General features: G+C 38.4%; 1 protein-coding gene across 1 annotated transcript in view; it reads right to left on the reverse strand.

Moving 5' to 3' along the window:
- Positions 1–13,400: 13,400 nt before the first annotated feature.
- Positions 13,401–18,017, reverse strand: part of LOC127103103 (sulfite reductase [ferredoxin], chloroplastic) — a 49,539-nt gene continuing 44,922 nt past the window's right edge. Inside the window, exons 2-4 of the mRNA XM_051040390.1 lie at positions 15,913–16,060; positions 15,147–15,322; positions 13,401–14,455 (exon numbers count right to left, since the gene is read on the reverse strand). Of these exons, the coding sequence (XP_050896347.1) occupies positions 13,672–14,455; positions 15,147–15,322; positions 15,913–16,060 (1,108 nt within the window). The 3' untranslated portion in view covers positions 13,401–13,671. The remainder of the gene's footprint in view (positions 14,456–15,146; positions 15,323–15,912; positions 16,061–18,017) is intronic.

Below are 18,017 nucleotides of genomic sequence, written 5' to 3' on the forward strand. Positions count from 1 at the left end.
AAAGCTTCAAACGGACATCGTTTCATTCTAGTGGCTATTGAGTACTTCACAAAGTGGGTTAAAGTGGCATTGTATGCGAACGTAACCAAGCAATTTGTTGTGAGGTTTATCAAGAATCAGATTATATGTCAAGAATCAAGAATCAGGTTTAACAAAGTGGGTTGACAATGGATCAAACTTGAACAATAATATGGTAGAAGTTCTTTGCAAGGACTTCAAGATTGCACATCATTATTCTTCTCCCTACAGACCTAAGATGAATGGGGCTATTGAAGCTGCGAATAAGAGCATTAAGAAGATCATTCAAAAAATGGTTGTGATGTACAAGGATTGGCATGAGATGCTCCCATTTGCTTTACACGGGTATCGTACATCCATCCGTACTTCAACAGGGGCAACCCCTTTCTCTCTTGTTGATGGTATGTATGTTGTGCTCCCCGTGGAGATTGAGATCCCATCATTGTGTGTCTTGATGGAAGCCAAGTTGACAGAATCTGAATGGTGTCAGACCATGTATGATCAGTTGAATTTAATTGAAGAGAAGAGGTTGACTTCCATGTGCCATGGTTAGTTGTATCAGTAAAGAACGAAGAATGCATTCGACAAGAAAGTCAGGCCTCGTGTATTCAGAGAAGGTGACCTTGTGCTGAAGAAGATTTTATCTTTCAAACCAGATGCTAGGGGCAAATGGACTCCTAACTCTGAACGCCCATATGTTGTTAAGAGAGCCTTTTTAGGCGGTGCTTTAATTCTTACAACTATGGATGGTGAAGAGTTCACATGTCCTGTGAATGCCGATGCAGTCAAGAAATACTTCGCCTAAAAAGAAAAGAACAACTCGCTAAGTTGAAAACCCGAAAGGGCAGCATAGGCAAAAATGAGCGTCTCGGTGGATTGAAAACCCGAAAGGGTGATCCAGGCAAAAATTAGAGACATAAAACAGAAATTTACCCCGATAGATTGAGTACCTTATCATGGGGAAATCTATGGAAAAAATTAGGGATTAAGGCAAGTAACTGCATTCGGTTGATCTCTAGTCTTGAGAGTAGTTTTGAGCAAGTCAATCGACTCTGATTCATCCTCAACCGAAGCCAAGAGCACAATGGATATTGAATTGGTAAAAGGATTAGTGATCATTATATTCAATGTAGCCCTTTTTCCATGTAAATTATCATTTTTCAACTTTTGTAAAGATCTATGGAGTCTTGTCATTTATAGACTACCATTCTATTAAATAAAGTTGAGCTTTTTATCCAATTGTTTATACTCTTATTCATTTTTTCAGCCAAATAGAATTGAATTTTTATGATGATAATTTTGAAATTTTGAAATGGATGATTTATATTCATAGATTGATGATTTATATTCATCCCCATTTTTTTTCTCCAGTCGATGCTTCCTGTAAGACCCCAATATTGGAAATCAGCAAGTTGGTTGATGGTGGTTGGCCAGATGGATTCATCTAATCAAAACTAGGTCTCCCTAGACCCTATCTCCTACAATTTTCATCATATGAAAATGATTCCAAGAGAAAACTTACTCTAAATGACATTATAAACAACTTTCATGTTGAGACCTAGATCTAGTTTTTCTTGTAAAATCATTTCCTATGTTGAAACATTATAGGTCATTTTGTCTAAACCCTAATTTGAAAGTCAACTTCCCAAGGCCATAACTTTCTCAATTTTTATGAGATGAAAGATTTCCAAGTTACACAATAAAATTCAATGTGTCTACTTCAACTTTCATGTTTTGAGTGAGATCTAATCCAACTTCTTTTGCACATGTGGTATGAGGCTACATTATAGGTCACTTTTGACCTATTCCATTGATCAAGTGATTTTGCCAAACTTCAAAAATGCATAACTCTATCATTTCAAATTCAAATGAAATGAAATTGGTGACCATTTTGAACTTTTTTGAGATAGCTACAACTTTTATGAAGACACTTTTCTCATTTGAAGCTCCCATAAAAAGTTAAGCAAGGTGGAATATTGAGACATATGGCTTGACACTTAGAAAATTTTCAATATGTCAAATTTTTTCCAAACTTCCACCTCAAATATCTCCATGTTCCAAGCTCCAAATGAAAAAGTGTTCAACATAAAACTTGTTCCTCTTGGTCTCACCTTTCCAAAGACCGAAAATTCATGCATTTTGGATGAGAAATGCATAGGCTGCGCATGGCTTAAACAGACTGGTATCATGTGTCATGGATCAAACTTCAAATTCAAATTCTCAATTGCCTTACATTCCAAGCTTGCTTCAACATATATGAACTTCAAATTTGGACTTTTAGGAATCATTTGATGGGCATATGCGCGCCCATGTATCAGCTGACCTCACTTTGCCAATTTTAGAAACTTGAATGGAGTGTGAAATTAACACTTGAATCCTCTATAAATTGAAGCTCATTTGCTCACAATAAACACACACATTGTGCCAGTTTTGATTCCCCATAAAAAACCCTTCACATTGAGAGGATAAACCTAAAAAATTCAACTGAATTTGAGCTTGAATCTCCACTGTTTTGGAATTCAATTCTCCAGGAGTCCATTGATTCTAAGTCATTCCATTCCTCTTCTGCAAGCTATTGGAGTGAAGCAAAGAACAATTCATATCGAGATCTAGCAAGTTCAGACCTCAATTGAAGGTGAAATTCAAAAAATTTGATCTCTTCGATTCTCCTTGTTTCTTGCTCAATTCTCTTGATTATTGTGTTGGATGAAGTCCTACTAGTGTAGTGTAGCGGTGTATTCGTCGCTATATGATTTATTGATTAAACCATAAGCAAAGCATACAATGAATTCGAGTCGCCACCGCACTTTTATTTATCCAAAGGACTGGCTAAAAAGCGAACAAAAGCCTAAGAAGTTTTACGCGTAGAAAACTAATGAAAAGATCAGAGAGTCTGGGTAAGGGGTAAATTACGCAATGGGAAGGTGTTAGGCACCCATCACGTCCTAGGTACTCCTAGGGAGCCCTTTTCACACTTGTTGTATTAAATTGTTATTTGTTATGAAATATTTATTGTGCAAACATGATTGGGATGATGAGAAAAGAATATACAATTTTTATTGTTTTTGTGTTCGAACGGATGAACCCATTGCCTACGTACCTTCCATCAAAGGTAAGGATCAAAACGCCGTAGTTCGGCTAAAAGATTTCCAAAAGTTAGTGGATTCAATTTTAAACACAAGCCTTAAGGTCTTACGTTATCCACGGGAGAAAACTCAACCTTATACAAACAACAAGTCCACCATGTGAGAAAAGCTTCAACTTGCTAGTGAGGGGTTAACCCTATAATAAGCAAGGAAGACTTGCAATTCAATCAACTAAGGACAAATAGGTGAGGTTAACATCAACCAACTAGGATAAATCAAACCTACGGCTAATGTATGAAAACTTAACAAGAATGGACAAAGCCACAAAACAATTGAATGGGTGAAGTTAATTGATTATGATTATTCACAAAAGGAGGGTCAAAGTATGATTAAGATTGATTCAAAAGAAGTATTATGAAATGGAGTTTGAAAAAGTCAAGGACTTGGGGTCCAGGTTTTTTTAATTTAAGAGCATGAAGATGTTTGCACAATATTTATCTCAAGTTTTGAAAGTAATGTGTGAAAAGGTTTAGGAAAAAATGGATGAATGGATGAAGATGGAGTGTAAAACTTCCTAGAAGGTTCACCTCTTGAAATCATATAGAAGATGACTCAAGTGTGTCCTTTGGAATAGACAATGAGCAATAACAAACAAACAGAGCAAAAGGAGAAAGTCAACAAAAAGCGGATACCGGACGCCAATTACTGGACTTATACCAATCTCCTAAAACAGAACCGGATATCAGAGGCCACGCTATGGACTTATACCAATCTCCTCAACAAAGAAATAAAAAGTAGATACCGGATGCCAATCTATCTGGGCTTATACCAATCTCCAACAAAAACAAAGCAAACACTTGGATGTCAGATGCCAATCTATCTGGGCTTACTCTAACCTCCAACATATGATCATGGGAAAACAAATGCCAAATTACACGGACTTACAATTGCATCCTCACATACAACAAACAAATGTATCAAGCAAAGAGAAGATGAGTGGCCAATGAAATGGTCTTATACTCACTTCCATATCATAGGAACAATGGCCAATGAATGGTCTTACAATTTTCCTCAATGGGCAAACAACAAAGATATGTCACAAAGACAAATGAAATGATCATGCACTAATGAGCAATTAATGATGATAAATGCACAAAGCATACAAGCAAACATGTGCATATGAAGTAAGCAATCAATCAAATGAAGTCATTCAGCACACACTATAACCAAGCAATAAGGCTCATACAAAAGGGTTAGGCATTGAAGCCAACTGGAATAGGGTTAATGGTGCTCTTAACCTTGACATTGAGAGCCAAGGTGAAGCAGATGAAAAGATATGAGGGGTGTGCCTCATGCTCTTATCCCTGGTCAGGGAGAGCTTTAAATATCAGAAGGTGTGGGAGTTCAGAAAGATGGAACTCTCTCCACAAGTTAGACTCTATAGATCTTGGGTTTTTACTCACTATGCATCAACACATGTGGTGTGAGCAAGGTGAGTGACTCACAGAATAGTAGGAGATAGGCTACATATCTCTTTTGTCTACCAATTGCCTTATTCAAAGGACTTTTCCTGCTTGGGACAAAAGTAAACAAGCAAAAACATCGCCTCTTAAGGAGGACTTCAGACAGTTGCCTGGCCAAGTAACAGGCCAGGTCTTCCAGACTACATGAAGAAAAAGAGATTCTACCTCAATGCAAATTGCTATCAAGCAAAGCAAAGCAAGTTCTTAAAAGAACTGAGCAACTAATGGTACCTGAAACCAGTCAAACAAAATCAGTATACAATTCAAATTCAAAACCAATATAAGATAAGGATCAACAGTCAGCTCAAATGTGCAATGCACAAAGCTCAAAGCATAAGAGCTAAGCATCCTACAAAACAAACAAGTTAGTTCATGATAATCAATCAAACTCAAGCAATTTGCATTAATCTCCTTAAAGCATTTGCTTCTCAACCTGAAAAGCAAACTCAAACATGAGAAACAAGACCACTAGGACAAGCCTAGGGTCAAAAAGAGATAAGAAATCCAAATCAGCAAGTGAAAGATATCCAAAATCAAGTTCAAACATTTAAGGAACAAACCCAAGTGGTTTCACATTCATATCATTCATCATTATCATTTCACAAACAAATTAGGTCAAGGCATGTCATATAGAACCTCAAAGAAGTCAACAGAAAGATTCAAGTCAAATCCAATCACAAACATTTCAAAAAATTCTCAAATAATTCATGCTCAAACATCATCCATAACATGATAAGCATACCAAATTTCAGCTCATTTGGATCAAGGGAAGTAGGTCAATGAAAATCAGAAAGTCAAAGCAAGTTCAAGCAAACTCATACAAAGCATCAAAACATGCACCAACTTCAATAAATCATAAAACAGTGGCAACATATAATAAATGAATGGGATTAAAACCATGACAAGCTTTAAGATGTCTACAGTTCACATGTCAAATTTCAAGTCCATTCAATAATGCATGAGGATTTCACAAATCATATAACATCATGTGTCACAAAAAGTCAACAAATGACCAAACAGGGGAGAAAATTCCATTCAAATAGGAAATGCCATCAATAATTCCAGAACAATTCACATGTATTCTCAACATCCATAATCAGGTTCATGCAAAAATCCAGACCATTTTGAGTTCAATAAGCATGGTAATTAAAATCATGAAGTTGGACATGAATGGTGTGACACAAATTGTCACACCTCTATTCAAAAAATCATATCTCATCAACCAACAATGATAAATTCACAAACTTTACACCACAATCACCATGATCATGTCTAGTTTAAGCACAAAAAATTTCAAAGGCATTGGATTATGTATCATCATTTCACAAGCAAATTGGCATAGCATACACAAAATGGACAACATGAACAAACCCTAGCACATTTAAAAATCTACACGTGCAAAAAATCTGGAAAAATCATCATAATAAACTAGAGATCATGAGGAGCATTTCACAAAAAATCCCATCAAATTTGGATTAAAAATGAGTGACTTATGAATTTTTGAAGATTGGGACACAAAATGAAATAAATATTGAAAATGAAAATGATTTAATTAAAATTAAAACCGGCAGTGGCATTTTTGTAATAAACCGGTCCCTTAAGTGAAATGCTGCGTTTCACTTAAGGAGGTGTCAAGCGCTCATTGGCTCATGGCAATGGAACAATGGAAAATGCATGCAAAAAGAAAAGCCAGCAAGCCAAACACGACCTGGGTTTTCAAATTAGGGTTCGTGTTACTGTTCATCATGTTCATCATGTTCATCATGTTCTAAAACATAGCATGATTTTGAAAATAAAGAGGTTCGAATCTTTACCAAATTTGAAGAGCAGTGATTATTTGTGGTTCTTTGGTCATAACAAGCTGAAACAGATGCTTAGTGATGTTCCAGATGATGAATGGAAGAAGAATTTTAGCTCAACAATGCTGGGTTATGCTCAAATCGAGAACTGCCATGTGAGGTGCTTCAATGGAACAGTGCGGATTCTTGCTCTACAGTTGGGAGATGGTGCTTGCAAAGACCTCCAAAATGATGGTAAATGATGGAACAATGCTCAAGAACACGAGTCCTTTTGAGATTTTCAGAAAAAAGTTCAAGTGAGGAAAATGAGAGTTTGAGAGAAAATGAAGTTTTTCTGTTTTGGCAAAGTGTGGCTAGGGTTTTTGCAGTCAGAAATGAAGCATATATACTCTGTTTAATGATGCATAAGCTTGGTTAAGGAAGTGGTAATTGAAATTAACTCAAATGGAAATGTTTTGCCAATTAGTGAAATTCCACTTATGCTGCATGTGCATGAGCTACAGTGCGAAAATTGGGCTTTAAGCACATCCAAAACATGATTTCTGGACATTGGCAAATGGTAAAATGCATTGGAAATGGTTAATTTGAAAAGTCACTTTTTCACCTCCCTCATTTTAAATTCAAGCCACTTGAAAAAGGCCATTTTGATTGGTTGATTTTTGGTGAATTGTGATGAAAGATTTGGATAGAGCACATCATATATGACTTGTAGCAAAAAACCTCACTCAATTTGGCCAAATGGTTTGGAAGATATGCCACTTTGAAGTTCAAAAATTTTTGAGAATGATTTGATCATAACTTGCCAACCATAAATGAGAAATGAGTGTTCTTGGACTTTTTGGAAATGGGAGAACAAGAACTTCAACTTTCATGTTGGACAAAAATTCATTTGAAGCTTGTATGATGATGTAAATTTGAGGAGAAGAACTTTCCATTTTTGGCAAATTCCAATTACAGGTCAACTTTCTATTTTTGGAAATTTCTTGTCTGACTTCAAATTCTTCACTGTGGATGTTTGACATGTTATATGAGGCTTATATGGACATGAATGAGACCTCTCAAACCAATTCCCACCATCAAATCACTGATTAAATGCACAGTTGACCACAGTTGACTTCAGTTGGCTTTGCTAGGGTTTTGGCTGACTGAACCATGTTCTGATGAATTCCAAGCCCCTACCACTTGAGATCTTGATTCACAATGATGTCACAACTCATATGAACTCTTGATGAATGATCATGGTGCCCAAATTCTTCAAGAATGGCCACCATCTACTGCTCAATGATTGTTTTGACTGATTTGACCTAGCTGGCTTCATCTGCAAGTAGCATGGTTAGATGACAATATTTTTGTACTTTTGGTTAATAGACAGATGAAAAGCAATGATATACAAATGCAATACATGCTTGGTGATCAAGAACCACACTCACAAGATAACCCACCCACAAGGAGGGAAGCAAAGGTGTACAAAGATCCTTGAGGCAATGATATGGTATGATATGATGCCATGAGGGATCTTAGGGACAAAATTGGGGTCTTACAGATGCCCCTATTTAAGGTCATTCTAGCCGGAGAAGTGAAGTTTAGAAATCTTCATCTCGACGCGGTAGAATGGGCTTAAATAACAGTAATGAGACAAATTTTGGTCCCTAAGAGACCTCATGATGCAAATGTATGTATGCAAAAGACACAAACTCTGTGGGGTATATGACTCACATAGAAGAAAAGACGATCCATCGGAGTATTACACTCACTAGGGACAGAGACTTTAACAGGACTCTTATTGGGGATAGTAAAAGAAAAAGAATGCGTGAGCAGGACACGACTTCAAGTTGGGGAAAAACAAAACTGACACAGCGAGACACGACTCTGGTTAGGGTAACAAAAATCAAACTGGAGACCTCACTGGGGAGTGAAGGACTCACACTGGGGAAAAGAAAATTCCAAAGGAAAAGAACATCCATTGGAGAGACACCAGCTGACTCCTGGGGAAAAGCAAATAGGAAACTCCACTGAGGAAGCACCGAAGAATTGAGGTGTTACCGGTATAAGGGTAACAAACTCAGGAAGAATGACTATCTAAGACCAGTATAAGGGTGAGAGATATCAATCAACCAAACGTCTGAGAAAGACCTGGAAAAGGTACATAAACTCAGGAAAATCTGACTCCGCAGGCGACCGAGGTCATAATAGGGAGCAGAAGGGGAAGGAACACCAGGGATACCGAGGTATATAATAGGTGACCGACCAAAGCGTGAATTGGTATATATGCCAAAACACTCATCATCTGAAAGGAGGGCTTGAAAAAGCGAATCGACTTACAGGATGGACATTCGAATCCACGACGGGAAAACGAACCTTACTCACCTGGGAACACAAACCCAAGGAGTGCATGAGATATAATATCCATTACCGGCAAACCGTGGATAAGAATACTCGCATGAGATATATTATCTATTACCGTCAGAACGTAGATAATAAACTCGCATGGTAAGAAACACCAGAGATACCAAGGTATATAATAGGTGATCTACCGAAAACGTGAATTGGTATATATGCCAAAACACTCATCATCCGAAACACAAACTAGTTAAAGGATGGATATTCGATTCTACAAAGAATACGAATCTTGCTCAGCTGGGGAAAATCAACAAAGGATTCCAACTAAAGAGCGCATGAGACACATTATTCATTACCGGCAGACCGTGAATAATATACTCGAAAGGAAAAGACACCAGAGATACCGAAGTATATAATAGGTGACTAACCAAAAAGAGAGACAATCGATACCAAGCATCCGGGTAAACGAAAGATAACTCAAAGGGATAAATTGCAAGCATCCGGCAATTATCCAACACAACAAAAATTCGATTCCGCGAAAGGGAAATAACGAAACTTACTCGACCAGGGAAACACAAAAGGCTTCGAATGAAGAGTGCATGAGATATATTATTCATTACCGGCAGACCGTGAATAACATACTCGCATGGAAGATTATCCACAACCGGTTACTGGGTTAATAAAGGATAAATCAACTGAAAAGAAAGGTATCGGGATACCAAACTAGGTATATAATGATGACCAATCAAAGGGAACAACAACATTACCAACACAAGGGTAAATGAAAGGAGACCCGCTGGGGATAAATTGCAAGCATCCGGCAATTATCCAACTGTACCACAAGGCACAAACTCCGCTGGGGAGAAACATCAACACTTGGGATTTACAACTACCGAATACGGGGTAGAAGACCACAAACTCAACTGGGGATAGAAATCACCACAGGGAGACACCAACTCTGTTAGGGATAAAACCACAACAACAGAAATCCACTTACAATCAGGACGAACCACAAAGGTTACCTTTGTTAGGGGAAAAAGAGATAGGACTTACAATTACCGAATACGAGGTAATAGCCATACTCTGGTGGGGATAACCATGAATCTGCGTGGGGATAGAACAAATCACAAATCCGCACGGGAAACCCAAAATAAGGTTTATAACAAACCACAAACTCCGTTGGAGAGTAGGAAAAAAAGGATTTACAACTACCGATTGCTAGGTAGAAAATCGAAACTCTTGCCGCGGAATAAAGGTATATAACCACCAATTCCAATCAAAAGGGCAAGGAAAATAGGACTTACAACTACCGGTATGAGGGTAGAGGCCCGAAAAAACTCCGTTGGGGAACAACCCACTGGGAAGCACAAGGCAGTTGACAAATAGCCAATTCGGGAATAATCCGAAAAGACAGACTGAATAAGACACGTCCTAATGAGGATGTAACTCAAATAGGAAAATCCATCCCAATATATATGTTGGGAGGAAACGGAAGAAACCGTCATCCACGAAGATATATCTCAGTGGGGAACTGCAGAAGGAAAGATAACAGACACTGTCTGCTTATGGGGTTGACTCTATATGGAGAGATTTAACACCCGACATCTGCTAGGGGAGATCTATTGGGGATCTGTATCCATAGCAGGAAACGACAAACGGAAGATATATGGCAAAAATGCAACATGAATATCTGAATGTTTATGAATATGCATGAATATGCGTGATTTATGTTTGATGAATGCTGACAAAACAGACATATCTAACAGAAACAGGTCCAGGAATCAAACGCCCGGTACTATACTTCCAGGGGAAAAACCAATTGGAAAGCCAATCTGCGGAGATCTACATGCCATAAAGCATAGATCTGCGGGTACTGCTGGAGAGCAGAGGATCAGAGATATCAGGAAACACCAAATCTCTGAGTGATGGATCAGCAAACAACCCAACCAGGGTACAGAAAGTCACAACGGGCAAAGCAGCCACCAAGACGAATCTGTTGGGGAACAAGAGAAAATCTCGAAGATCCGCAGGGGATCTCAGCATCAACTGAGAAACAAAGAGTTCTGCAACTCCAAACAAACTCCGGGGAACAACCCACTGAAGGAGAATAACTTCCAAGTAGAATCCAACTGCATAAGCAACTCTACTGGGGGAAACTGCTGCTGGAGAAAACTGAGTCTTCAACAACACTCTGCTTGCAACTATGCTGGGGAACAACCCCATCACAAGATCTGGAGAAAGAAGATACAACCAAACCAGGAATATGAACCAAATGTCTTACCTGTTGGAGATCATGCCACCCTTGGGAGAGCACTGAGATATTCTTGAGTATCCTTTCAACCTTATGGATATTCACTTTGTTTAAAACAGCAAATTTTGAAAAAATTGATTTGTTGAAAAACAATGATATTTTATCAATTAAAACACGCAAAACATTTGTTGAATTGAAACAAATAAGAGTGCAAATAATTGGATAAAAGCTCAAATTCATTTGATGGAATGGTAGCCTGCAAATGGCAAGACTCCATAGATCTGTACAAATTTGAAATCAGTGATATATATTGGAAGAGGGCTACATTGAACATAATGATCCTTTCTCTACCAATTTGAATCTCGATGTATTCGAAGCTTCAGTTGACGACGAATCGAGAATCCTCTGACGAAATGACAGTTGTGAAACAGAAAGTCTTGTCAGGATGCAGTTACTTGCCAAATCCCTAATTTTTGCCTAGATTGCCCCAGAGTGAAGTACTCAATCTAGCGGGATGCAAATATTCTTCTTCTTTTTTTTTCAAGTCTCTAATTTTTGCCTGGATTACCCTTGCGGGTTCTCCACCGAGACGCTCATTTTTTCCTAAGCCGCCCTTTCGGGTTTTTAACTTAGCGAGCTATTCTGTTTTTCATTTGCATATACCTCTTTTTTTTTCTAGGCAAAGTATTTCTTGACTGCGTCTGAATTCACAGGACGAGTGAAATCCTCCCCATCCATTGTTGTAAGCATCAAAGCACCGCCTGAAAAGGCTCTCTTAACAACATATGGACCCTCGTAGTTTGGAGTCCACTTGCCCCTGGAATCGGGCGCGAAAGACAAGACTTTCTTGAGCACGAGGTCACCTTCTCGGAACACACGGGGCTTGACCTTCTTATCGAATGCTTTCTTCATTCTCTGCTGATATAACTGACCATGACACATGGCAGTTAACCGCTTCTCTTCAATCAAATTCAATTGGTCATAACGACTCTGAATCCATTCAGCATCAGTCAACTTGGCTTCCATCAAGACTCTCATTGATGGGATCTCCACCTCTACTGGGAGAACAGCTTCCATGCCGTAAACAAGAGAGAAAGGGGTTGCCCCTGTTGAAGTGCGTACAGACGTACGATATCCATGCAAAGTAAATGGCAGCATCTCATGCCAATCTTTGTACGTAACAGTCATCTTCTGGATAATCTTCTTGATGTTCTTATTAGTAGCTTCAACAGCCCCATTCATCTTAGGTCTGTAGGGAGAGGAATTATGGTGTGCAATCTTGAATTCAGCGTACAACTCATCCATCATCTTGTTATTCAGATTAGATCCATTATCAGTAATGATCCTCTCTGGCACACCATAACGGCAAATCAGCTGGTTTTTGATAAACTTCACAACCACCTGCTGTCACACCCCGATTTTGACCCTGATATTCATATCATTATTTCTTTCATTATTTGCTCCTCATGATTTTGTTCCTATACTATGGTACTCTTTTTTTCATGAGCATCAAGTGGCCTCCTTTTCTGTTATGGGTGCACCATGTTCACAAGGAGATTCAAGGAGGTCTCCTCTACTATGATGAACATTGTTTGATTCGAGGAGATTCCAGTGGTTTACCATGTTTTAAGGGAGAGTCATTATCATGTGAGTTTTTTCGAGAGGGACCGAGCCTGGTTATCGGCGGAATCAAGCTAGTGGCCGAAGGTCATCCTTTATTTGTATGGATTTTAATAGATAATTCAAGAGAAACACAAAAAGAGTCTCAATCATGTTCTATAATTTGGTTTTGATATTGGGATTTAAATCTTAAGGGGGGCATTTGGTCGAAGCTACTGATCCTCATGTGCAAACTTTATGCTTGGATCCTAAAGAAACAAATGTGCATCAAAGGTTGGAATTCAATATATAAAAAACTTGATTAAGATAGCATCATGTATCATGATCATCATGTTGGGCATATTTGCATTATCTCTATTGCAGTCCAAAACAAAAGTTGCAACGGTCATAAGGTTCAGCCTTTTAATGTCTGGTTTGTTGGTATTGCAATATTTTTATGAACATCAGGACCTGTCTGCCGCATACAATAAGGATGCCACCTTTCCAGTTCAAGTTTTTATGCCACCCTGACATTTACTACTGTTACAGTTGTATTGGTTTTGCCTTGGATTATGCCTATGAAAACTCGTGAAATGTGCTCAAAATGGAATCTCAAACTATGTCAACTTCTTCTCATGTGGAAAGCAAGAGACATCTTCATGGGAACAAATCTACGCTGCCACATATAACAGCCGGTGGTAATTCATTTCCAGCTCACCAATATGCTACATTTTCAGATCAGAGTAACACAAATGATGGACCTTTAGTTTCAAGACAGGATTAATTGAAGAAATACATGAAGTTGGAAACCAAAAAGAAATAGAGGCTTATTTTTGTCTTCAACAAAGCTCGTTATGAAAGTAAAGCACCAAAAGATTCTAGCTGAAAGCTTGTTTTATACAAAAAGTAATGAAAACCAAACATTAATTCAATCTATCCTCAGGGTTACCACACAGTAACAGTACTGAGAGTTTTGCTCAGTAGCCATTCCCAGTCACAACCAAAATGCAACATCACATACATCTTCAGTGGCTTAACCAAATGAAATGATTCATTCACCTTTTTCCATTTAGGTTGAAAGCAATATAATTGCGGACAACTTCCATGGCCAATTGATGAGCATTTTTGTTTTGAAGCTTTGCTAACCCATCCATTGCTTCGTATGTATCTTTATCGGTAAAAAGCTTCAGGTTGTGGCGTGTTGGTGGAACTGCTGGACCCTCCCATTTCTCAATAAATTCTTTAAGCTTCTCAAATCCTAGTCGAACTGTGAAGTCGCCAAATGATTCTTTAGATTGACGCTTTTGCTTCCAATGATAAAACTCCAAAACTTTTTCAAGGTCTTGAAGCTTCACCTTGTCCATGAAACTCCGCGCTATTGATGTTTGGTTACTGCTGCCTCCAAGCCAAATCTGATAGCTATTTGGGCCATCACCAACCAGTCCAAGTTCAGCCATATATGGTCTAGCACAACCATTAGGGCAGCCAGTTATCCTTACAACCACATATTCGTTATACTTCAGACCAACCTTCTCAAACGTGTCACGGATCCGCTTAAGAATATTTGGTATTCCACGTTCAGCTTCAGTAATTGCCAGGGGACATAATGGGAAAGCAGGGCATGTCATAGCCGTTATATTAAGGGGATCTACATATCTAGGTAGCAGCAAACCAGCCTGAGAAAGAATGGTTGTGATGGGACGTTCCCATGCAGCACGAATATCAGTCAATATGATGTTCTGATTTGGAGTTAATCTAACATTCAAATGATACTTCTCAATAACCTCCCTCAATGCCGTTTTCATTTTTCCAGCAATACGACCATTGTCAACATGAAGCCTGCAAAATTAACAAACACAACCAAACCCTGTGAATAACAAACCAAACTGTACAACGGTCATGCTAGATTCAATAATTACACAGATTGAATCAGATGTTGATGCAGACAATGCTAACCTTGAACTGCACTATGTTGAATCGGCATTTGTGGAAACAACATCACCGAAGAAGAAATATTGAGCGGATACTCATAAACAATTGTGTCAAGACAGATAGATATCATGGGTTCAGATTAGTGTTGTTATGGCGGATGATGAGATTGATGTTGCCGGGGATGGTAATGTTTAGCTATAATTGATTCGCGACCCAACGAGTCGTTGTTTGAGGCTGGTGCTGCAAGATAGATTATTGATAGAGTCCAGAAGTTAAGATAAAGTTGCTTTCGAACCAGAAGGTGGAGCGAACTGCAACATGTAATCTTCATCTGAAACCAAAATAAGGGGTAAGCAAGTGCAAGAAATTGACATAACAAGATCAAAGCTAAATGAAAGTGAACGCTTACTGTGACAATTGCAGTACATCCATACATGAATTTTACCATAGCTGCCCCAACACCAGTTGCTCTTATGATCTCTGTCTTGTGTGCTGTCAAGAGCTCAGAGAGGGATGCCAACCTGGAGGCATGGAGGCTGGAACATCTCATGAGAATTTTGGAAAGATTTTTCACCATCATTGTTCAACAAAAAAAAACCAGAGTAAAACACATCGTAGAAGATATGACTGGGAAAGCGAATTTGCACCTACTAGTTTACCTTCCCAGTCTGGCATGCTCTCTCCCTTCCCAGAATGGAAAGCTAGTAGTGATAGTAACATTCCATGTCCTCCAAAACAGCGTGGTGGTTGTAGTTCTGAGATCAACACTGGTGGCTGCAGTATTTCGCAAGTCTCTAAGGCTTACCCATGAAGCACGAAAGCAATTTGCATCTGGAAAAATAACCAACTTGATGACTGTTGATGCTGAGTCACTTCAGCAAATATGCCAATCACTTCGCACTTTGTGACATTAATCATCAGCAGAATGCAGAAGCTGTCTAAAGAAAGGTTGCAACACACAGACAAAAGAATTAGTCTCACAATTGAAATTGTGGCTGCAATCATTGTAATAGTACAGAAAGGAGGTCCATACTTGGCCATCTATCTCTGGGCATTTATGTTTGGTCTTTCTCTTGTGATGCTGACTATTCTAATTGCTCCACTCTTCAATAAGTTCACTCCTCTTCCAGACGGTCCACTCAGGAAGAAAATTGAGAAACTTGCTTCCTCCCTCAAGTTTCCATTAAAGAAGTTGTTTGTTGCTGATGTATCCACAAGATCAAGTCACAGCAATGCCTTACGTATGGATTCTTCAAGAACAAGAGGATTGTGCTTTATGGCACATCAGTTCAACAGTGCAAAAACGATGAGGAAATTGTTGCTGTTATTGCCCATGAGCTTGGACACTGGAAGCTTAACCATACCGTGTTCACCTTCATTGCCATGCAGATTCTTACACTCTTGCAATTTGGAGGATACACAATAGCGCGGAATTCAACTGATCTGTCCCAAAGTTTTGGGTTTGATTCACAGCCAGTTCTCATTGGACTCATCCTCACGAATCCGGAACCCCTGTGACAACCAAAGTTGCAAAATAATTACCAGGCAGTTAAATTTCAGAAAGTATCCCAAATTGGTACTGAGACAAAGTTAAGACGAAAAAGGCGTATGTAAAATTACCTTTTCCGAATCAAGCATCAAAAAAGCCAATCCCAACTGAGCGCATGGAAAGTGGCTTGCAGAAGATATTCTTTGGAATTCCAGACAACAACAGAAAACCCTAATTTGCAAATATAAAAAGGAGAAGGAAGCGAATCAGAGGGAGAGAAAAAAAACTTGGAGGCGGAAAAGAGACTATAAACCCTAATCCCAAAGAAATCAAAGAAAACCACAAGAGAGACGAAATCAGGAGCTTGCAAACTCACCGCCGCCGTGACACTTTGTGAGAATTTCTTTCCTTTTTGCTTTTATCATTTTCATGTATTTGTTGACAGAGACTTCGTTTGAGTTTGAATGAGCGTCTGAGTTTGAGAGGACGATGAGAGAGAGATTCTTCGAGAGTGTGAGAGGAGTTCGTGAGAGTGTGAGTGAGATTGGGAAACAACAAGTCTGCTATTATTCCAATTTTATTTTCTTTTTCTTTAAATTACTTTAAATAGGATAGTTTTTAGAAACCTTAAAGATTTTGTTTAAACTTCCTAAGTAGCTAATAAATATTTCCTTTTTCCGATTCATATTCCCTTGAAAAACCCAACAGCCAAGCGGCTGGGTTTAACTACCGGTAGTCCAACAGACTCTTTTTTTTTATTTATTTTAGTTTTTATTCTAATGTTTAATCTATTTTGGTTCATATATTTAAAATAGCATTAGGATGATAACTAGTGATAAATGGCCTAGTGGAGAGAAGTTAGTTTTATAATGTTAAGTGGAGAGGGTTCAATACTCATGTGTAGTACTTTTTGTTTCTTATTTTATTTTTATCTTCTTTTAACATTTTTTTATTTTAGTATTTTGTTAATATCTTTTTTTGTTATGTTTATGCTTCATTATTTTTCATAGTTTCATTATCATAGATTTGTTGTCTATTAAGTTCATCATGCATGCAAAACCATTTTTAAACTTATAAAAAAATCATACTTTTCTCGATTTAATATCGAGCCCCTTTTTTCCCACACCCTCGTAAGTCGATCGCTTTTTAAGCATCGCCGTCGACCTCACATAGCTTACTCTTGGGCTTTCTTACAATGAGTCGGTTCCTTTGCACTTACACTAATACATTGTTTAATGCTTTATTATTTCATTCTTTGATTATTTGATTCGATTATATACTTGTTTATATCTTAACTGTTTGATTAACTGTGGCCTATTTGTATGGTGTATGAGGCATATACTTATATTGCTTGATTGCCATGTCAACCCCCATTCATAACAAATGTATCCCTCTCCCATGAAGTGTATAATATTTATTCTTTCATTCTTTATTCATCTGTTAATACAAGAATTAAAATGAACATTCGATAACCATTTCAAAACAAGATCAAAACCTCGATCCAACGTCGAGTAATCATTTTTCAAAACCTAACAGAACCAGCACGTATTCATCCACCCTTTTGTAAGTCGATTGCTTCATGCATCGCCATCAACCTTGTAAGTCGATTGCTTTATGCATCGCCATCAACCTTGTAAGTCGATTGCTTCATGCATCGCCATCAACCTTGTAAGTCGACTGCTTTATGCATCGCCATCAACCTTGTAAGTCGATTGCTTCATGCGTCGCCATCTACCCTTATCCCTAACACTTCTCCTTGCTCCATTCGTCGATTCTTGTTCCGATTAGGTAGCACCCATTAGGTAGAACCCTTTGTATGATAACATAGGTAGGATTCCCATATCCTTTTGCATGCTAACATTAGGTAGATATTCCCATTTGTAAATCCTAACACTTAAGTACATATTGCATGACAACTCTAGGGCAGAGCTTCCCCATTTCTTCTAGACCTTTCCGAGCGTCTCCGATCTTGTGGCATGT

The sequence above is a fragment of the Lathyrus oleraceus genome, chromosome 7 (genome assembly GCF_024323335.1).
Source record: "Lathyrus oleraceus cultivar Zhongwan6 chromosome 7, CAAS_Psat_ZW6_1.0, whole genome shotgun sequence".
In the NCBI taxonomy this organism is placed as follows: domain Eukaryota; kingdom Viridiplantae; phylum Streptophyta; class Magnoliopsida; order Fabales; family Fabaceae; genus Lathyrus; species Lathyrus oleraceus.